The sequence below is a fragment of the Momordica charantia genome, assembly GCF_013281855.1.
Source record: "Momordica charantia cultivar OHB3-1 chromosome 10 unlocalized genomic scaffold, Mcharantia_2.0 BLBB01000010.1, whole genome shotgun sequence".
NCBI classification, from domain to species: Eukaryota; Viridiplantae; Streptophyta; class Magnoliopsida; order Cucurbitales; family Cucurbitaceae; genus Momordica; species Momordica charantia.
The window spans coordinates 3,475,168-3,496,246 of NW_028275158.1; the positions used below are offsets into that span (position 1 = coordinate 3,475,168).

General features: G+C 34.1%; 5 protein-coding genes across 13 annotated transcripts; 2 read left to right on the forward strand and 3 right to left on the reverse strand.

Annotated features, from left to right (window-relative positions):
- Nucleotides 1-1,496: 1,496 nt before the first annotated feature.
- On the forward strand, nt 1,497-2,763 carry LOC111017742 (basic blue protein-like). The gene is made up of 2 exons (XM_022293597.2): nt 1,497-1,728; nt 2,179-2,763. The coding sequence occupies exons 1-2, from the start codon at nt 1,557-1,559 to the stop codon at nt 2,379-2,381; spliced, it is 375 nt and encodes a 124-aa protein (XP_022149289.1). The 5' UTR covers nt 1,497-1,556; the 3' UTR covers nt 2,382-2,763.
- A 620-nt stretch (nt 2,764-3,383) lies between these two features.
- On the reverse strand, nt 3,384-6,615 carry LOC111017752 (Acyl transferase/acyl hydrolase/lysophospholipase superfamily protein). The gene is made up of 7 exons (XM_022293614.2): nt 6,013-6,615; nt 5,255-5,398; nt 4,851-4,923; nt 4,362-4,467; nt 4,176-4,272; nt 3,991-4,086; nt 3,384-3,902 (listed from the first exon to the last, which is right to left on the reverse strand). Exons 1-7 carry the CDS (start codon nt 6,526-6,528, stop codon nt 3,750-3,752), a joined length of 1,185 nt encoding a protein of 394 aa, XP_022149306.1. The 5' UTR covers nt 6,529-6,615; the 3' UTR covers nt 3,384-3,749.
- Nucleotides 6,616-9,288: 2,673 nt separating this feature from the next.
- Nucleotides 9,289-14,237, reverse strand: LOC148208410 (pathogenesis-related thaumatin-like protein 3.5). 3 transcript variants are annotated; one of them, XM_088118429.1, is made up of 5 exons: nt 14,097-14,205; nt 11,856-11,934; nt 11,556-11,655; nt 10,764-11,427; nt 9,290-9,518 (listed from the first exon to the last, which is right to left on the reverse strand). In XM_088118429.1, the coding sequence occupies exons 3-5, from the start codon at nt 11,623-11,625 to the stop codon at nt 9,371-9,373; spliced, it is 882 nt and encodes a 293-aa protein (XP_087974555.1). In that variant the 5' UTR covers nt 11,626-11,655; nt 11,856-11,934; nt 14,097-14,205; the 3' UTR covers nt 9,290-9,370. The 3 variants fall into 3 exon arrangements, with proteins under 3 accessions (XP_087974560.1, XP_087974555.1, XP_087974559.1); XM_088118434.1 differs by lacking the exon at nt 11,556-11,655 and having other exon boundaries at nt 9,289-9,518; XM_088118433.1 differs by lacking the exons at nt 11,556-11,655; nt 11,856-11,934 and having other exon boundaries at nt 9,291-9,518; nt 14,097-14,237.
- Nucleotides 14,219-19,717, forward strand: LOC111017708 (E3 ubiquitin-protein ligase RDUF2). 6 transcript variants are annotated; one of them, XM_022293546.2, is made up of 3 exons: nt 14,220-15,170; nt 15,586-15,640; nt 19,465-19,717. In XM_022293546.2, the coding sequence occupies exons 1-2, from the start codon at nt 14,405-14,407 to the stop codon at nt 15,618-15,620; spliced, it is 801 nt and encodes a 266-aa protein (XP_022149238.1). In that variant the 5' UTR covers nt 14,220-14,404; the 3' UTR covers nt 15,621-15,640; nt 19,465-19,717. The 6 variants fall into 6 exon arrangements, with proteins under 6 accessions (XP_022149237.1, XP_022149238.1, XP_087974563.1 ...); XM_088118437.1 differs by having other exon boundaries at nt 15,589-15,640; XM_088118436.1 differs by lacking the exon at nt 19,465-19,717 and adding an exon at nt 16,136-19,189.
- LOC111017707 (hydroxyproline-rich glycoprotein family protein) lies at nt 16,081-19,406 on the reverse strand. 2 transcript variants are annotated; one of them, XM_088118422.1, is made up of 5 exons: nt 18,841-19,406; nt 17,966-18,069; nt 17,506-17,877; nt 16,760-17,365; nt 16,081-16,626 (listed from the first exon to the last, which is right to left on the reverse strand). In XM_088118422.1, the coding sequence occupies exons 1-5, from the start codon at nt 19,088-19,090 to the stop codon at nt 16,621-16,623; spliced, it is 1,338 nt and encodes a 445-aa protein (XP_087974548.1). In that variant the 5' UTR covers nt 19,091-19,406; the 3' UTR covers nt 16,081-16,620. The 2 variants fall into 2 exon arrangements, with proteins under 2 accessions (XP_087974548.1, XP_022149235.1); XM_022293543.2 differs by having other exon boundaries at nt 17,960-18,069; nt 18,841-19,405.
- Nucleotides 19,718-21,079: the final 1,362 nt, after the last annotated feature.

Genomic DNA, 21,079 nt, shown 5'->3' on the forward strand with positions numbered 1-21,079 from the left:
ATTCAAGAACCTTATTTGTATTTTGGATTAGAAATTTCTCATTCAATCCAGCTTTCTTATAAAAAAAAAGGGTAGAGGTTTCATTTGGTAAATAGTTTGTTTTAGTATTATATTCTCGAATAAACAAAGTTATTTACTAATAACTCGTTCAAAAAGTACAATATAACGATCAATTATGTTAGATCAATAATCACCCATTTGACAACCTAAGTGGTTAAGCATATCCATCGATATTTTAGTTGAAGATACATATCTAAAATATCTTGAGTTCAAATTTCTACCTCCACGTATTCTTATATTAAAAAAAAAAATTGATTAAACAAATTGCTCAATAAAATATGAATTTAGGATTTAAAACTCCTTAACTTATGGATCCAAATAGGCATAGCACATTTTTTTTATTTAATAATAAATAAGAATGTAACATGTCACGAGGAACAAATACAAAATATATATATACACATATGAAAGAATAAAATTGAAGAAGATTGGAAAGGAAGGGGTTGAATAAATCGTTCCCATGTGGTTAACCACAATGGGCAATTTAATTAATGCTAATACGTTATTGCAAAAGTTGAAGTTTTGGAGATGTTTTGATTATAGATTATATGTTTTGTTTTGGGTTTTGCAGCAATGTTAGAAACTTTTTAAAGTAACAAAAATCAGGATATAGTTTAGCTCGAGTATTATTTTTTCCTAAAAAGTTTCATGCAATACCATATGAAATTTTAATGACGAGAACAAATTAAAAAGTACAGAGACTAAACGTAAACGTTGAAAAATATAAGATTAAATTTACGCGTGAGTATACAGATGAACTATAAAGATATTTACTTCTTTCTTAGAGGTTGGATATTCAAATCCTCACATTCCAAGTTTTAATAAGTTCACTTTAACATTTTTAATGTCGGTTAATATCCATTACTATAGGTAGCCGACTTGTTTCTTCACTCGTCAGTATATGTGTGTCATTAAATATCCGTCTAATGTACTCCAATTGCATTAAAATCGAAATATCTTTGAAAACCTAAAATTTTTTTTGCATATATCCAAAAGATTGGATAGTTTGAAATTTATATTAGACCAAATATATTTTTAACAAATAATTTTTACAAAATTATTTGAGTCCAAAAACTACTAGTTAAGAGAACCACAACTCAACTTAATATATATATATATTTTTTTTTCCAAATTCTCATGAATTAATCTCCACGTGGGATTGGTGTGAAAGTCAATCTTCACACTCTAGTACGAGCTACCAAAGAAATTATTTGTTTTCTCAATAATTAGAGAAATTAAAGTTAATGGGTACTTCGAACTTGGAACCAGCATGAATAAATTAATGATACTTCTTTATTTTTTGAGTTGTTCGGTTAGATGGATCGTTTTTGAGTGGCACATCATTAACTTTGGGGTTTTCCCTCCTATTATTAAATTAAAAAAACCCTGCATTGAACCAACAAAATGTGACTATAAAAAGGGCCAATCTCTCCTACACATTATTTCATCTCCTCCTGTTTCCATTATAAAACCAATTTAGTTCTTTTGGAGAAGAAATGGGTCAGGGAAAAGGCAATGCCATGGCAATCACACTCTTGCTCTGCCTCTCTCTCCTCCAATCTCACATGGCTCAGGCTGCAGTCTACTTTGTTGGAGGTTCCAAAGGATGGACCTTCAATGTCGCACCCTGGACTAAGGGAAAGAGATTCCGTGCTGGCGATGTACTCGGTAAGCGTTTATCCTTCACACCAACCTTTTATTTTATATGTTTCTACAGTTCTTATAGACTACGTTGAAAATACCAAGTTGATCGATGTCCTCAAGAGGCAGCCCAATTGTCAAGACTTGGGGTTTCTTGGTCATACTAAGCTTGATATAAAAAATTCTTGATGTCTCCCGAGTTTAGGCCTTGAGACGGGTGCGGGTGTCCTAAGTACAGGGGAGCAAAGCTCCGACTCCCAGTTATCAAAATACCAATAGTTGATCGATACAACCACACCTACTCAAGAATATCTAGGATAAACATAGAGAATTCGTCGTTATTCTAACTGATCATTTGTACATATTATTGTTAATACTTTCTCTCGCACATGGAAATTAATTAGCCTAAGACCCAACAAGCAGGCATATTATGAAACGAGATTCGAACTTAAAACATCCTTAATTTGGATGGTGCAGTGTTCAACTATTCTAAGATGGCACACAATGTGGTGGCATTGAACAACAAAGTGGGCTACAATTGGTGCCAAAAGACAAAGGGGTCAAAGGTTTACCAAACAGGAAGGGACAGAATCAAGCTTGTCAAAGGATACAACTTCTTCTTCTGCGGCTTCCCTGGCCACTGCAAGGCTGGCTTGAAGATCGCCATTTATGCTTTTTAACACAACTCATAAATAATCAACATTAATTATGATAATTTAATCATCATCATCATCTGTTTTGTTTTTTCTTTTCTTTTTAAATTTATGTACTTGGGAAAGCAAAGCTTGCATTTTTGCTACCTGGTCGGCGACAGATGTGGCTGCTTCTGTGGAAGGAGTTGAAGCTATGGTTTTATATTAAGAATAAGGGGAAAAAAAAAAGAGATTAAATAATTGAATTTGTTGTGGTTTTATTTTTATTGAGTTTGGAGTTTTGATGCGTTTGTTGAGCCCTACAAAACGTGGAGTGCATGCCCGGATTTAATTAGTTCACCGTGTCTTTCTTTTTGTATTTCTTTATGTTCGAGGAGAGTAATCAAAGTTGTCTCTTTCTTTTCGATGATCTACAATAATCTTATTGAAAAAATATATAGTTATAGTAAAAAGTTAGCAAGTAATATAATCACGTCTTTTAATAGAGTAAAACATGAGAATGTATAATTCTATATTTAGTTTGACAAATATACTTTATATATATATATATATATAGGTATTAGTTTTTGATAATAACAAAAAGAAAAATCTGATTTAAAAATTTTGCTATATTTACAAAACAAAAAAACTATTGCATAGCCAAACTATTGCATTTTAAAAGAAATTAGGTTGCTTTATAAACCTTTTTTTTCCTAAGAAACACCCGAAAGATGATTAAAAAAGTGACTTTAGAGTAATTGACACTTTTATAATTTAAATAATTCGAGAAACGATTATTCAAAAAAGTGTGTTAAAAAAAACATCAATTGAAACATATACCAAACTCACCCACCATCTCCCTTGTGTTTGAAACATTCTAACAAAACGAAAGCCATCACATATTTCTTAACATCTTTGTATCAAATTTGAATGCATCAATTCTGTTTGCAATCAAATCGATGAGAAATCCAGCTTTTATGCAAGAACAACAAAGGACATACAAAAAAAAAAACAGCTTCGCAAACACACAAGATAACAGGAAAAACGATAAAAGACGAATCGAACCCAATATACACCTCTAATAGATGGAAAGATGTTCAAAACAGTAGATCCAAATATTCAAAGAATACAAGAACGTTGACCAGCAAAATGACACATAGGGGGGAGGGGGTATATATATACGAACACAAGACTTTTTGGTATTCATTTGTACAATTCTTGTTATGCTTTAATTCATGAGTAAAAGCTTTCCTCTTTTTATGTCATGAAATATTCCTATATGTATCTAACTATTTGAAGCAGCAAGGTCAGCAGCAATCCAGAAAGTTTTGAGTTTTGGTTTGGCATGAACTTACCACCAATGCTGTCCCACATCTTCCATTTGAATTAATTCGCCATCTTCACTTTATGCTTCAGCTAGTTACAGGCATCGTCCTCAATCGTGCCTTCGTCTTCCACCAACTTCTCAACAGGATTATCCTCAGCCCAAACAGTAGCATCCTGATATCCAAGGTCGAAGAGCCGGTCTAGAATGTAATCTTCTGCTGGTTCCAGAGCCCAGTTGAAAAGCTGAAAAAACGATGCAGAACAAGCAAGAGTTTGATCAGTTAGCTGTGACAATGAAAGGGAAACATCAATGTGTGTACTCGCTATTTACCTCTCTGGGGCCAGCTCTGTTTTCAGGATTGCAGTCTGGACTGATCCCAATCCCTTCAAATCCCAATCTGCTGGCTGGGAAAGCACAGACACGCACCTGAAATATATTCGAAACTTGTGTCTTACGAGTCCATTCAACCTTAAACCTACTAGAAAAATCAACGAGAATGTTTATCAAGTAAATACTGTATGAGACGCAGAAGTTGGTGGCATGAACAATGTTAGACCACCATCAATGCAGAGTCTATTCCGAAATATTGTGGCCGGTCTTGGGGCTAGGTACCTGCACTAAAGCATTGTTTCAGCTCAAGGTCATTAACCAGACTATGAAAATTTTGCACATTCAAGAGGACATGAAATTAAACTACACACCCTGGAATAAAGGAAGAAGTGAAAACTGCATTGATGAGATCATCTTTTGAATCAAACTGATCCACCAACAAACCTCTAGGTCTCCAAAAGACTTGGGTGACTGCCACTGGAACATGGCAGAGATTTAAATGAAAAATCAAAATTTCCAAAATGGTATTATATCGCAAGTGCTTGAGATGCTCTCCCATCACATTATGCAAACGAATTAATATGAAAACTTGAACAGAAAATCATGGGGCAGATGAACCAACCACACATCTAGTTTCTTTGTTATGACATAAAAGGATTTCAGGCAAAACTTATGCATGAATCATTCTTCTTTTAAGGCATAGCATGTCATGCTACAATATATATTAGGGAAAAGGTACCAAAAGTAAACACAGATTGCGGTAATCGATGAATGTCACAATAATATAATACTTTCCCCTTTCTTCTTTTGGTGGTTTTGTTTGGGGGTGGGGGAAGAATAATTCGAATAAGGGTACCTACCACGAACCCTTCCATTACACCTAATATGTACATCATCAGGCAGAAATTTGTCAAGAACCTCTCTGAGTACAGCCTGTGGATTTAAATTGGGAAACCATTAAAAATAGAACCTGTAGAAGAGTTTTAAAAAGAACAGCAAATCTCCCCTCACAATGATCCTAAAACAATAGCTATCTCATGAAATGCACTGGTGCCATTTAAAGAGATATAATGTAGGAACAACTACAAGGAAATTATAACAGAGATCCGTAACTATGAAGGAAAAACATGTTAAGAGTTGGATGGTGAGCAGCATTATAGTTAACAACAAAAGATTAGAGCCCACACTCTTGACATTGAAAATTAAAAATGAACAATAAAAGAAGCACAGATGAATGAAATGGCCTACTTCAACAGAGAAATACCCCAAGGCGAAACGCAGTCCCTCTACTTCGGCAGTCTTCGGCCAGTAGTTTGGTAGCTTGTAAAGCCTCCTCCATACTGGCTCCAGAGGCAATAACAGCACAGACAATTGCACCCGCAGAGGCTCCAGCTAATGGAGTCGTTTCCTAAATTGTTACACACACTTCAGTACCAAAGAAGATAAGAAAAAGATCAAGATTGTCAAGTGACAGAATTTACAACATAAATATGCACAAAAGGATAAAAAGACGCATTTGGGGGTCATCATCAGTCGTCGCAAGAACAAAATAAGCATCCATATCAAATATCGTAGCAACCTCAAGCTTAACCAAACATTCCAGTGCAGTACAAAGACATATGAAGGGGATACTTCAAAGTACTTCAGGAAACAAACCGTTTTAGTTCACTTTCCAACTAGCAAAGTTCTAATCAGATAAATTTGAAATGTAAAAGAGTCAAACTATCAAAACATAAGTGTCCAGAATCAGTCAAGTAATGTAACTTTACAACTACGTTTGTTATGCTATTAAATGTTCACTCATATATTAAGAGAAACGGAGAGGATTCAAAATTCCATCCAAATCCCAAGTGTTCTGCCACGGCAAATATCCCAAAAACAAAGAGAAAAAAATCTCTTAAAATGACCATCATTAAAGTTCAATGACAACAAAAACATCAAAATGGAGACATGAAGGGAACAGAACAACGATCCAAAATCCCACATGTATACACAATTAGAAGCAGGGGAAAAGATCAGAACCTTGATATACCCCTTCTCAATGAGAAATTTAGCAACTCCAAGATGGTATGGAAACACTAAACCAGCGGCCGAGAAGCTAAACCCAGGGCTGGTAACGAGTCGCCGCTCCCGCTCGGCCTGAACATCCTTAACGCGCTGCTCCCACACTACACCGGACTGAATCTCATCCTCCACCACCGCGCCGATTCTCTCATCGTACGCACTCCTTTTCGCCCTGGGATCCTCAAACATGGCAACCCTGTTGGAGCCGTCGCCGGACCTCTTAATCAGCCTCCCCGCCAGCCCTAGAAAGAGCTCCCCGGTGGCTGCTGCAAGCGACTTCTTGTCTGGCGGCGGCGCGTCGGGGATGGGATCCGGCGGTGGCGGTGAGGGCGATGGAGAAGACGATGAATTGGTAATGAAGCGGAGAGTTGGGGCGCGAAGAGGAAGAACATATCTGTAAGTGGAAGTGAAATTGAGATTAGGGTTTGTGGAGGGGAAAGAAAAGGAGTGGGAGAGAGAAAAGAGAGGAGCCATGGAGAATATCGAACAGAACAACAAGAAGAAGAAAGAAGAAGAAGAAGAAGAAGAAAGCAAAGAAAAGTGACGACTTTGATTTCAATTCAATTGCAGGTGGAGGTTTTGTTCCCATGGGTTTATTTTTTAATAAATTCAAAATTTAATTATTTAATGACGTCATTAACCTTTTAAGTGCCGATAGGACCAATCCATTGTCTCCACGTCGGAGGTTCAAATTCTCATACTCATACTCATACTCTGTATTAAAAAGAAATCTTCAACATTGTTCAATTGCTAAAGCATATATATTATTCCTTTTTGAATCTTAAAGAGAGTTCAATCGATAAAGTGTTATTGATGTATTTAGAGTTTGCCTCAATTTGATCACATCGTGGAAGTGAAGATTTAAGCTTACGATTTTTTAAACGAAATCAATTAAACTAAGTTTAGATTATTATAGTCAAGGGTTCAACTATATATATAGTTGAATAATAATGAAAACATAGATGGTAGATGGCAGATGGCAGTGGATGGTGGGTGTTAATTAAACTTTCATTCCATTTTTGGAACCTCGAATTTATTAGGATTTTCAAATCATAATGATATAAAAATCATTTTCCGTATTTTTTTGGAATTATAAAAATAGAATTTGAAATCTCGTTTTGCCAAAAAAAAATCATCCAAAAAAGATTGATTTAGTAGAATTTTAATTGAAAGTTGACCACATCACCATTTCATCCTTGTAACTAAAGAAATCAAACTAAACTAAAAAAAATAAGAAATCTGATATACCAGAGATGAAGGTGGTGTTCTAGTAGTGTATCGACATGCAAGGATGAGATGAGATAAAAAGAAATAAAATGGAGAATGAGATGAAATAAAAAAAAAAAAGAAAAAAAAATGAGAAGGAGAAGAAGATGAGATAAAAATAGAAGAAAGAAAATGGATAAGAATGTATAATAAGGAGAAAGAAAAGAGAGAAAGATATAGAAAGAAAAATAGAGAATGAGATGTGATAAAAAGAAAAACTTGACTCTTAAAGTTGAGGAGAAACTCCACGTTCGTAACAAAAATTTCATAAAGTTCGATAAATTAGAAAGTAATGTGCAAAATAACTCCTTAATATTAAATATTTGATAACTAAGAAGAATGCAAAAATTAAAAAAAAAAAGAATTGTAAAATATTTAATGATGTTAAGGAGAAAGTTTCTCCCAACCTAAAAGTAGTCAGGTTTTTTCCAAGATGAGAAAGAGAATGGAGAAGAAGGTATAAGAAAAAATAGATAGGGAGGAAAAAAAAATGGAGACAGTGAGATGAGACTATAAACAAACATTCACACAAAAGGGAGAGTGGTTTGAATTTTATTTTTAAAAATTATATATAATTTTAAGGGCATAATAAAAATAAAATAAATATTCCTTCTCATTTCCTATCATCACTCAAATAAAAACTTTTATTTTTTATTGATTTGAAATCTATCCAAATTTGATGGATTCCAAACACAATTAGAACTTCGAAATCATCTTCATAATTTAAAATGTTAGAATTTAAAATCATATCATTTGAATTCTTAACGTCAAACGGAGCATCAAAAAAGTTTTCTTTTCTCTTTTCTTCACTTCTCATTGAATTAGGATGATAATTTGAACTTCAAAGTTCAACCTTTAGAAGAAATTTTTAATGGCTTTGATCAATGGAACTATATCCAACTTTATTAAATTAATTTTCAAAATTAAATTATAGTCTTAAGTTCAAATACTTCAACGCGCATCGAATGTTTTTGTCTTGAGGGTTTGAACTCATGACCTTTTGATTAGAGATAAATACCTCAATCACTTGAGTTAGGCTCGGTTTGACGAAACTTTACTTTAATTGTAGAACATTATTTTGATTTAAAAATTGTAGGGCTAATCCCTATTTAAGGGTGCTACCAAACCATATGCACTAAAGGACTTTTTCAATTAAAATCACAAATAACCTATTACGTCAAATTTTTATTTTAATTTAATTTGTTTTTATCATTAAAATAAAATTTTTGTTCATTTTTCATTGAAGAAGCCTACCAAATTTTTGGTTTAGAATTTGTACAGAAACTTTGCTATTATTTGTGCTATGGTAGCTTACCAAAATTTTGCTGTGGGTTTTTTTAACTTGTCTTCCAAGTTAGGTATTTTTGGTATTAATATGAATTTAACTCAATAGTAATTGACATCTTTTTATTGTCCTAAAAAAATGAGGTATTTTGGTAAATTCAACTATTTATACAAATTTCAACCGAAAATGTTTAACTTGAGTCCGTTAATTGACCATTTGTTTAATATTATTTATTTAAATAAAACAAATAATATGTTTGGGATGACTTTTGGAAGGAAAATTTTAAAAAATAGATAATTTTTTTTTTCTACACACACTTATTGAAATATAATTACTAATTTAAATTGTGTTAGTATAGTTTTACTTTTTAGAGTGATGTTGGATAACTAAAATTGTTTTTTTAATTACTAAAAAATGTATAAAAAAGTGTTTAAACTAAAAGATACTAAAAAAAAGTGTCAACTACTATAGACTAGCGGCTAGTTTATACTAAGATATCATATTTTTGCCATTCAATATATATGAATTGTTCATCATTTTCAATCGTATCTAATTTTAGATTTCATATAGTTCAAGTTTTTTTTTTTGTTGGTAACAAAAACGAACACGATTGCCCTTTATATAAAATGTTATGTTGTAAATCTCATTCTTCAAATTAAAGCCTACCAAAAATTCAAAAATTTGAAAAAAAGGAGAAGAAAGCTAACAAATTTAAATTCAAAATTCAAAAGTTAATTTGGTACAAATATGAGATATATAATATAGTTAGAACAAAATTCCAAATTTTAAAATGAAGAGAAAAATGAGGATCAAGGTTTGCCATCTAATTTGAGAGATTGCTTCTAATTTTGATGTCTTTGAGGTGTTGCTGCATGTTAGCTGCTTGTCATGGTAAGAGCACACCTTTTGATTTCTACCAAATTAACCAAAAAAATAAAAAAAAAAATTAGAAGAAGAAAAAGAAGAATAATAATAATAGTGTGAGATTTATTTGGTGTTACTACTTCAAAATTGGAAACAATTCAACATCATAGATTACTATAATCATTATCATTTTGTTTAGGTTTAAATTTTTTTATTATGATCATTTGTAAATCTTAATTAAATCTTAGGTTATTTGTTTTCCAATTTGATACTTGACTAGATAGATAAAGGTAGTTTGGAACACAAATTCAGATGATGCAAATAAAATTTCTTCTAAATTATAAAGTTTGTAATTGAGCTTTTAATTTATGATTCGATGTAGTTTATGCTATTAACATATTGTTAACCGCCAACCTGAGCATAATTCAACTAGTTTAGTTATATATCTCCGACCAAAATACCGTGAGTTTGAATTTTCACTCTCCCACATGTTATTGTACTAAAAAAATATATGGTTATACAAATGATGAGGTGGCTTATCTATTGAATAAATTTTGATTAAATTGCGTACAATATGCCTAAAGAGGCAATAGACAACAAGACAATATAGAGTGATATAGACCTGTAGAAAGAATTTCATGTGTTGTTTAAAAAAAATGGTTACATGTGTCACTTTATTTTATTCAATTATCCACTTCTTTATATTATTTTGTCTAAAAAAAATATACGTTGCACGTGTCACTTTATTTTATCTAACTATTCACTTCTTTTCTATTATTTTCTCAATTATATTGTATGTCCAATAGAAACATCATATATATAACCATTTAATTAATAGTGTTAATACACCACACATCAAATTAAACTCCAAAATTTAAAAATATGATCGAAAATTTTCTTAGTAGAGATATTAAATAATAAACACTAGCTATTAAACTTTCAATAATAGATTTGGAGCTAGTGAAGAAGTTGGGGATGTTCTTTTTTTTTTTCTTTTCTCAAGTGTTTTTAAATTGAAGCACTTTTCTAATTAAACATTTTCTTTAAATGCATTTAAAGTTTAATAAAAAAAATTAAAAAAGATTTTTAATTGGCTAAAAACTTAAAAGCACTTTTTAACTCCTTTAAAATTTTAACCACACTTCCAATGTTTACAATAGCGTGGTAAAAAGCAAGCTGAATTTACGAAAAGGTAAATAAAACGGTTCTCATTTTTCTATAATTAGGGTGAATTCTTCCCTCCCTAAAGAAATTAAGAGAAGATAAATAAAGATATATAATGAAATGAGGTTACCTTGTTGCACAAAAGGCCACGACATAATCAGCTGAGGAGCAAGTCAAGATGCTTGTAGGATCATCGTATCCAAAGCTATAGGCAGTCGGGCAAACTTGCTTAAAACTCTTCGAATAGTTTGTTGGACGACATGTCGACGGATTATCAAACTGCCCTGTGCAACAGTACTCGCCGGTGTGGAACACGTCGCAGGCGCTCCGACACGCCACCACCTTCCCGTCCTCCTTCGTCGCCAACTCTGGCGGGCAGTTGTCCCTCAAGTCCCCGTCGCACCCCGCCGCGCTGCAGTTTCCTTTCCCGCCCGACGGTTGTATCGCTATCGGAAGGTTGAAGCCGTCCACAAGGCTGACATCGTAGTAATCTATGGAGCCAAGGGTAAAGTCGGCAAGGGTGGAAGGCCGGCTTCCAGGGCCGGTGCAGTTCAACACTTCTCCGCACCCACCAGTCTGGCACTTCCCATTGCCATTATTGTCAAAGTCGCAACCGGTTCGACCCCATATCCGACCGGCCCACGCATCCGGGGCGGTGTAGACGGCAGATTCACCCGACTTTAAGGAAAATCCGCCACCGGTGATGTTTCCTCCGGGAGTTATGGCGGGCCATATCGTGTCCTTGCATGAATTAACAATGGTGAAAGTTCTCGAACTTTTTGAAACCCTAATAACTGCACAAGAGAATACAGGCCGGTTCGTTGTATTGAGAATATGAATAAAAAGATCAAATATACCATAGTCGGTAACCTATCAACTTGAACATTTATAGTAGTCACTGAAAAGAGAATTTTTTAATTACCTGAGGAAAAGAGAATGAAGAAGGAAAATAAAGTCTTGGAAAGGGAGAGAAAATCACAAGGCAAAGCCATTAATGATGTGGGTGAAGCCTTCTGAGTAAGCTGATAGTGGAAGCAAAGAGAATGAATTTGAAGCTTTTATAAGGTCAGTTATGGAAGAAGGGAAGAAGAGAGGTGCTAAAAGAAAGGGTGAATTTGGGAAATGGGAGACAATTCTCAAACAAAGAGAAATTAAAAAAAGGGAAAAAAAAAAAAGGAAAAAGGCTTCCTTGCTTATAGAGGTATAAAGATCCAAACGATACCTTGCTCCATCCAAATGCTTTAACTCTCCATTCAACATCTCTCTTTCCTTTCTTGTGTAAGATCCCATTTTCTGATTCCCTTATGGGATAAACAAATAATAAGAGAATTTAAGAAGAATTTAAGAGTAATTTATTGGATATATAATTGAGTTTAATTAGTGATACATAGTTTCATGTTTAAATATTGTCCATTTTAAGCTTAAGACAACATGATTGATTTAATTAGGTTTATAAAGTCTTACACCAATATTTCTTTTGTCAAATATTTTTTCGAATTCTAGTGAAAATTGATGTTTGCCTCTTAATTTGGACCCAAAAAATGTCAACAAGAATTGGATCTAAATACCTCAATGGGATAAAGACCTTTTTTTCTTCTATAAATTACTAAAGAGCAAAGTATATACAAAATGGTTTTTACCCATTGATTATACTGTCCTCAAATAAAGGTTAATATTTCTGGGGATAAGAATAATTTTAGAGTTGGAAAATACATAGGAACTTACCCGTTAGGACTAATATCTTTTACAACCATTAATTTTTCGACAAATTAAAGAGAGAAATCTAGAAAAAGGTATATTTCTTCTATTTTTCAAAACATAAATAACTGGATCAAATTTTTATCGAGTGGCCGAAAGATGGGTGCAGGAGTATTATTCTTCGAATACCTAATTTGGTAAACTCCTATACTTCTTACCCATGTCTTCATTGTTTTAGGCATTTTAAAAGTTGATTTTGTCATCTCTTTGCTTCCTCTAAGGATACAATGTTCTTCAAGTACCAAGCGGTAGCCAGGTGTAAAGCTCTCTCCTTCTAATCTTCATTTTTAAGGTTGTTTTTTCTTTGATGCTATGTATAAAGAAGTTTCAAAGTTTTAGAACGATAGTCGAGTATATAATTCAATTGGTCGGGATATTACTACATTTTTCCTAATAGTTAGAAAGTTCGGATCTCCTACCCGACCCTTTATTACATTTCTTTTACCTAGGAATTAAAGCATATATATATATATATATATATATATATATATATATATTACTATCAGATTCTCAATGAGTTAACCTAAGGAGTTAAAAACATATTAATTTGCCAATAATCTAAAAGTTTAAACAAAACTAGAAAAATTAAAGAGGTTTCTTCTTTAATTATATATTTTTGAATTATTGAGTTTTAACTTGTGGTTTTTTTAAGATCTATTTGTATATCTATTTTAGTCTTCAAATTTAAATATTTTATTATATAATGCCTAGGTCTTCAAAAATAGGTCTAAAAATATTAGGGGAGTAACATAAATCGAGAAAGAGTAACGAGCAAATTAAATTTTCTAAAGTATAAAACTAAAAGATAGTAAATAATTCGATTTGGTTTAATTAGGACAGTGGGTAATTGGTTTGGGTCTGCAAACTAAAAAAGAAAAAAACCGCCAACACCTTAACTAAGTATTGATCTCTCTTGTTAATTTTTATGATAATTTTTTTTTAAACAAATTTTTTTTTTCATTTATTTTTTGAAACAAAATGTTACAAATATAATATAGATGGGAAAATTTAAACTTCTGATTATAAGAATTATTTTTAGTTCAATAATACAGGCTGAAAATTTGAACATTTGATCATTTTTAAATTAATCTTTTAATTTTTTTTAGTAGAACATGTGAGATTCGAGATCGAACTCACAACCTCCTAGTTTGAAATATATGTCACATAACTATGCCCGCTTTGATATATATAATATCTTAGTTAGTTGAGTTATAAAATATATTTAAGCGAGTTTCCTAATTTTCCATCAATTACAAAAGAAAAAAAATTAACCAAACATCTTCTAAATTCATATATATATATATATTTTGCACAGGAAAATTCATAATATGAATTACACTAACATAACAATGAAAAAAACTGGTTGAACATCTTTTTACAAGTGATAAATTTAGGTTTAAATTTCTTTTAAAATTTATATCTTAATCTCCAAATTTTTATATTATTCACTAAACTTTCAAAATATCTATTTAAATTTTCATATTTTAAAAATAATCCTTACTTCTTTTTAGCTTTACGTAGCATACCTTGTTTTAACCTATGTTCGGGTTAGCCTAGGTTGTTTTAACCTATGTTCGGTTGACTCCATAGATCCAATGACAATTAAGATAAATGTAATTTTTTTTTAAGTAAGACCATAATCTTAATTTATTAGAAATTAAACACCATAAAAAAAATCTAAAACAAGAAACATAAATCAATGTACCCTGTTCTTCTTCTTCTTCTTCTTCCAGACCCAATTCCGCCATGGCTAAAACCATAAAATCTCTGGTTCACAACCAAAGCAATGCAAAACACAACTTTGAATCCAGAGGTTTCTTCTTGGACTACTCCAAATTAATTTCCCTCTCTTCCACGAATTCCTCTTCCCTTGTCTCTCTGCAACCAATAATGGTTGATTATCTTATCAGGAATAACTTTCAACTCATCTTCAAGCTATTCTTTCTCCCTCCTCCTCGATCCTTCATTCTATAAGAACACTCTGTTTTCTCCTCTTCTTCATTCTCCATCCCCATGTCTCAGAACCTTCGACCTCGGATCGCCATCAATGGCGGCGTCCACAGGACGACAACTCTTCATTATTACTGGTGTCGAATCTGTCGACGAATTATCAGGATCAGCTTCGGAAATCCCCTCGAAATTTCGATTTCTTGCCCCTTCTGCTCCAGGCTTCTCCGCCACGAACTCGACGTAGCTAGGGCTCGATTCCACGCCGATCCTTCTGGTTTTCTCCCAAATTCCTCTCGCCTCCCCGATCCACGTCCCGATTCTCGCCGGAATTTACCTCTCTGGGGTTTTGAAATCGACGACGGCCCTTCTCCAGAGTCGTGGATTACTCTCCAATTCTCCCGACCCCGAGCCCTCCCCGAAAGTTCCGATGCGCCTCCCGATTCGAGGCAGGATTGCGGAATCGAAGCGATTCCGAGGGTGAAAATTACAGAGTACCATTTGGGGAAGGATTCGATTTGTCCAATTTGTAAAGAGGAATTTAGAATCGGAGGAGAAGCGAGAGAATTACCTTGCAAGCACTTTTACCATTCGGATTGTATTGTTCCGTGGTTGAGGCTCCGCAATACTTGCCCTGTTTGCCGCCATACGCTGCAGAACATCCCCGTCGCCGTCGCCGTCGCCGCCGCCGGGACTTTTGTCGAAGAAGGAGGCGGAAGGTGGAATGGATGGTGGAGCTCAATCTGTTCGTGGTGGCCGTTCCGTTCAATTGGTGGCTGGGCTCGCCGACTCCGGTATGCTGATTCCGGGGATAGCTTCTTCGTCATTGAACGTAAGATTTTGAATTCTGTATTTATTTCTTTCCATTTTTGTTTAAAGGAAAATTTCCCGATGCAGTTTTTTCTTTCCTTTATTTATTTACGAAAAACAAAACTTCCTCTTTATACTTTTTTTCTAAAAAAAGAATAAAAAGAATCCAATTTTTAACTTAAAACTTCCAATGAAATTAATCATTAATGAATATATTTATTCTAAATAAATTAATTAAAATAACACAATAAATGTGGTAAGAGGATCATAAATGAGAATAATCTGATAAAAAAAAACCTTCAAATTTAAAAATCTAAAAGGGAAAATAATCCTAATAATAGACAATCATAAGATATTGGTTGTGTCCTCTAAGGAGAATTTCTATTAATTTAATTTAATTTAATTAAAAAATTTATGTGGTGGGGGAGGGACTGCAGCAGATTCATGGATGTACTCTTGGCTGGCTAATTGAGATTCATTCAACCACACCAGGTACTGTGTACTATATCAATTAATATCATTTCTAATTTTTTTTCCCAATAATGCCCTGAGAACAGTTCAATTGACAAGGACTCGGGATCTCATATCGGTTTAGAAGTCTCAAATTCGAATCTTTCGTGAACTCCCAATTATAAAAATAAAAAAATAATAATAAAAAATCTTCTCAACGTTCCTCCTTCTCTCTAAAATCAATCAATAAAATTTTAAAAATATATATACATATTATTATACTCTACAACAAATGACAATTCAATAACATTTCAAACCAATTTTGCATTATTTGTAATTTTAGTTTATTTGTTTGGTAATATTCACTTCAAAACTTCAAATATACTGGATGTAATTATTTTCAAAACATGAAGGAAAAAAAAAACATTTCAAGATTGTCAAACACATGAAATCTAACCAGTACTACCCAAAAAAAAAAAGGATGTTCCAATGATTTTTTATTCAGTTTGTTGTCATATTTGTGTATATGAATTGCAGACAGTCAAAAGGAACCCCTTCCACAACTGTACACAACTTACAATTCAAGCTAACAAAATTAATTATGGTTCCCTTTGAAGTCTGCAATCTCTCTTCATATGTTACTCAAAACACAATTAAACATTATATATATATGTGTGTGTATATGTATAGCCTTTGAGGAGTTTCTTCCCTTTGGAAAACAGCATCCCCATGTAGAGTTTATGAGGCAGAGGAGGGAAATACCTTCTTCTTCCTCTTCTTCTGCCTGAACTCAATTTATCTTCTTGTTTCTTTCTTCTTTTGAGGCCTAAAACGTCCGGTTTCTTAGACTTGTTTGTGGAGGCGGCATCATTGTAGAACTTAAAAGGAGAATCGGATCCGATCCAATCCGATGTCTTTGTATTACTTGTATTCTTCAGACGACTGTGTGATAGATGTTATGTAGTGAGTGATTGATGTAAATGTTGAGATAGAGGACGAGTGACCGAGACCCACCGAGATTTTCAATCCTGCAAAGAAAGATGATTGACAGATATAAATGAGCTGATTGTGTGTGCTAAGAAATGTGTGAGCTACATGCCTTCAAATGTTGTGTATAAAACCACCAGATGATGCAGAATGAGTGTATCAAAGCTAGCTTACATGATCTGGATGAGAAGACCGGGCAGGCTTAACTCTAGTCGGATTTTCCTTTCTCCACCCTGGTTTGAACCCGAAACGAGGCTTTGGCTTAGGTAAGAGATCAGGGGGCAACAATGGTGTAAAACCTACAGGAGGTGGAGAAACAATCAGTCTTGTAGAATCCGGATAGGAGCTTGGAGGCATTGAATGTCGATGAGGGGAATGTGCAGGAACCACAGAAGGGGCTGGAGACAAGGCTCTGCAAGTTGCAGGTGGGGAACGATTTGCAGGTGGTTGCACTCGGCTGTGAGACGATGATCTTGAAGCACGTGGGGCACTTGATGGTTCTGCATGATCGCCCGGTGCTGGGGCAGGAGCTGGAGAAAGACTAGGCGGAATTGAGTTAGAGGTTCCCTTCAGATAAGAAGACAAACTCACACTCTTAACTTCTCCGAAAACAGAGTAATCAAGGCCGAGATTTCTTTCGGGAGAGGCATTGATGATTGCAGCCAACTGCTGTAATCTCTGCGATGTTAAGCGCCCCAACTCTGATGAAATTGAAGCCTGAACAATTATGGGTGGTTGCATCGTCGAGCCAATCTTGTTTGTTATTTGGAAATACACATTCTGTATGACAAAAAAGAGTGGAATCCAACATCCATTATTCAACTCCAGATACATAAAATGATCTCAAGGTCTAGAGCTAATATTCGATAAATTCAATCCATAACTGGAAAGCAAAGTTTAACTCGAATAGTGTTCAATACCTCGTAAGGCCTGAGACGCAATCCAAACGTCAGCTCGCTCCTGAACTTGGCGAAATTGTCAAGTACTTCAGAAATGGAGTTACTAAGAGTGAAGTTAAATACGATCTGGGGAAACTGCCAAATCGAAGCATGTTGGAACGGGATTATAGAGATCCCCCCAGGAAACTTCAGAATTTCAAAAGTAGATGGCTGTCCAAAGATCGGTGTCGTCAAAGTAAGGTTGGATTCGCGAAGGAAAAGGTCATATAAAGTCGACCTCACAAGACTTAAGGACACTGGATTTATTGGAGCAGTTATGTATTCAGAAAGAATACCAAAAACCACGTATGTCCTGTTCGACTCACCTACATCGTGCATGGATAGAACAGAAACCTGGCAACATAAACGATGATTGTTAGTCATATACGACGTTGCCTACAAAATCCAAATCCAACTGAGTAACAGAGCACAAAACCTTCACATTAGAAATGTCTAATTCACCATTGATATCAAACTCTAATCTCTTGATGTGAGGGAGAAGCTCCTTCACAGGCTTTTCAAGAACAAAATAGACCTGAACTGTAGCTGGAAAAGAGAGAAAAACTTTCTGAGTAACTAGTTCACAGAGAATCTAAGTTGATCCATTATCCAACAAACTTTAGAGTAAGAGTTTCGACGTTAATCTCGGGAAGGAACACGGACCCAATCCTCGCGAATCCGATTCTAAGAGCAAACAGATCACAGAAAATCTAAATCGAAGCAAAAGCAAAAGTCTAGTTTGTAGCTATCCAATAAACTAGAGAGCAAAAAGTTTCAAAAGTATGCCAGGATGACTGCATGCCCGATCCGCCCGATACCGATTGTCCCAAATCTGATTCTGCTGAGAATATGATTCCCCAAGCAAAATGGTAAGGGAGGAACATGATGCCCTTGCTCTATTCTAAATAGTTAAAGTTTTGGTTCAACTTTCTCCCCTTGGGAAAACTAGATTCCATATGGAAGAATGAAACCAGCATCAAGTGAACTGTTGCAATTTACACTAAACTCAGATAACAGATTCTGCAGAACTAGGACTAAGGCACCAAATTTTCAAATATTTCTACCAACAGATCAAACAAATCAAAACCTCCAAGGAAAACTTAAACAAGACAAGAGTAAAAAACACCTTAAACCAGGATTAAACCTTGAGAAAATGGTCTCTGAGGATCATCAAAATAACTATCAGAAATTTGTGTGGAATAAGAAATGGTAGATGAACTGAATTGAAGCAAAATCATCTTCTCAAAACATCACAACACTTCCAAATTTCTTTGGCAAGTTTGAAGATGAGAAAATTTGGGAAGAGAAACGACATACCACTGAGTTTAATGTCGTCTTTGGCCTCAAACCCTGAATTTCTTTCACGAAGAGGAAGAAGCCAAAAGAACCCAGGGACGAACACCAAGAACCCAAGAATCAAAACGAACACACACTTGAAATTCAACTCCTCACGAACTCTACGAAGAGCAATCGAGCATTGGCCACAAAGAAACCCAGAAGAATCGCCACTGTCAGCCACCTCACGACGCCGCTGAATCGGCAGATTTTGCTCTTCGCCTTTCCCCATTTGCAGAGCATCTGTAGACTGTAAGAATCCCCCAACTTCAGTCGCTAAAATCGAACCCAAAACAAATCCCCCTTGTGGGATTTTACTCAAACTACAGAAGAAATTTCCCGAACTGAATTGGAATGGATGGGTGTTGTTGGGCAACCCAACGCAACGTTGAAGACAAGCAAAGGGATTAAAGAGAAGGGGTAAAGGGGAAGTCGAGAATAAAGAAAGAAACCCCACTTGGGGGATTTAAAACAAAAGTTTGTCCACCAACAAATGGAGATCCAATGGAATGCTCACTGGCTCAATTCCTTCTGCAACTTTTTCTACTGTCCGTTGAATATTAAATGGGCAAAAGAATTAAATTTTGATCTGATTTTTGGGTTCAGTGGCAGCGGGAGTGATGAGGCCAATGTGCAAAATCCACGATGTAATCAGAAGCAGAATCGGGATAAGCGTGTTCTAAGTAGGTTTAAGAATTCCAATTTGGAGATTACAGGCGACACAACGGGAAAAAGAAAGATTCTTCCGGATTATGTAACTGATGATTGTAAAATTTAATGCATTTTAAAGTTGATTTTAGAATTTAGTCATTAAAAAAATGCTTTTTTTTAATGTTACATTAGTAAAATTTGGAAGATAGATATATAGTGTAATTTTTTTTTTTTTGGGTCCAAAAGGAGTTTTTATTGAGATTTTTAAAATCTAAAAACTATATAAGATAATGATAATAATAATAATAAAAAGAAGTGTTGAAACTGTTTTGGAAAAAATAATAAGAATAAAAAAAAATGTGGTTTGTGAAATGGACTAACACTTGGAAGTGGTGGCAACTTTTTGTGAAAACTTGTTCTAAAAGCTTCTTCAATTTCAAAGCATCATTTGACAAAATTGCCCATGAGATGGACAATTGGACCCCTATATGGCCATATGGGTTTTATGTGGGATTCCAAAATATATATATATTTTTTTATTTTGAAGATTTTGAATCAATGTGTATAATTTGATTGTTCAATTAAACTAGTTGGAGATGTTAAACGATATATTTGATTTTTTTTTCATTTAGTTTTCTATCATAATTGTTAGAAAACAATCGCAAAATTTTTAAAATTACTAGTGTTAATGTACAATTCTGTCAGAGGTGACACGCCATTAGGTTGTCTAGTGTGGATTCTGACATAGGTTCTGCCGGTACTTGTAAACATAACCTTATATTGGTGTGGTGCTTGACTATACGTACACTCTAAAACTTAACTTGCAAGAGATCACGTACTTTTGAGAATGTGAGATTTCCTTTTATACCAGAGGACATTGAGAATCATAGCTCTATCACAACGACAATCGTACCTATCATTAGCTGACAAGATCTTTTACTAGCAATTTGAAGCCAGTTAGAATGCTCTCTAAGTCGAAGTCAAGCTGAGCTCTACTCTGCTCCCTCCTCATTTTCGAGGTGCCTGAGTTGAAGCCTGAATACACTTGTCCTAGTCGGTGAAGGTGCTTGATTTGAATCCATAACAAAAAGAAAAGAATTGCAAACTTTAACCACTTTAAACAAGTATATAGAATAAATTATTTTCTTAGTTCTTTTGAAACTGTATATATCATCATCATTCAGTGCTAAAAATTTCGTACCATATTTCTAAGAAAAAAAGGATAAATTTTATTTCATATTCCTAAAAACATTCAATGTCTTTTCCATCATTAATTCTCACACCATATACCTTCTAAACTTTAATCAATCAATCAAAATCAAGATACCTTACGATTTTATCGTTGATAAATTATAAGAGATAAGTCATTGATAAATTTTTTTATATGTTTTTCTCATCTTCCACTACCCACCATATTATAAAATGTTATCTTTTTTTCTTTTTAACTACTATAAAGTAAAATCTTTTAAGTCTTTTTTAGGGTGTGGTTTATATTGAATATGCTTTTAGGGTTAGTTTAGAAAATTGCATTTATTCCTAAATCCTACCTTTATTTTCAACCAACAAAAAT

Coding starts and splice junctions, on each gene's coding strand:
- LOC111017742 (XM_022293597.2), top strand. CDS start 1,557: ATGGGTCAGGGAAAAGGCAATGCCATGGCAATCACACTCTTGCTCTGC. Junction 1,729..2,178: donor CCGTGCTGGCGATGTACTCG/GTAAGCGTTTAT, acceptor TGGATGGTGCAG/TGTTCAACTATTCTAAGATG.
- LOC111017752 (XM_022293614.2), bottom strand. CDS start 6,528: ATGGCTCCTCTCTTTTCTCTCTCCCACTCCTTTTCTTTCCCCTCCACA. Junction 4,087..4,175: donor CAACTTCTGCGTCTCATACA/GTATTTACTTGA, acceptor AATATATTTCAG/GTGCGTGTCTGTGCTTTCCC. Junction 3,903..3,990: donor ACAGAGCTGGCCCCAGAGAG/GTAAATAGCGAG, acceptor TCGTTTTTTCAG/CTTTTCAACTGGGCTCTGGA.
- LOC148208410 (XM_088118429.1), bottom strand. CDS start 11,625: ATGGCTTTGCCTTGTGATTTTCTCTCCCTTTCCAAGACTTTATTTTCC. Junction 11,428..11,555: donor CTTCATTCTCTTTTCCTCAG/GTAATTAAAAAA, acceptor TCTCTTGTGCAG/TTATTAGGGTTTCAAAAAGT. Junction 9,519..10,763: donor GTGGCCTTTTGTGCAACAAG/GTAACCTCATTT, acceptor TTAATTTGGTAG/AAATCAAAAGGTGTGCTCTT.
- LOC111017708 (XM_022293545.2), top strand. CDS start 14,405: ATGTCTCAGAACCTTCGACCTCGGATCGCCATCAATGGCGGCGTCCAC. Junction 15,171..19,464: donor TAGCTTCTTCGTCATTGAAC/GTAAGATTTTGA, acceptor TTTTGGGTTCAG/TGGCAGCGGGAGTGATGAGG.
- LOC111017707 (XM_022293543.2), bottom strand. CDS start 19,090: ATGGGGAAAGGCGAAGAGCAAAATCTGCCGATTCAGCGGCGTCGTGAG. Junction 17,878..17,959: donor TAGACATTTCTAATGTGAAG/GTTTTGTGCTCT, acceptor TTATGTTGCCAG/GTTTCTGTTCTATCCATGCA. Junction 17,366..17,505: donor TGCGTCTCAGGCCTTACGAG/GTATTGAACACT, acceptor TTTGTCATACAG/AATGTGTATTTCCAAATAAC.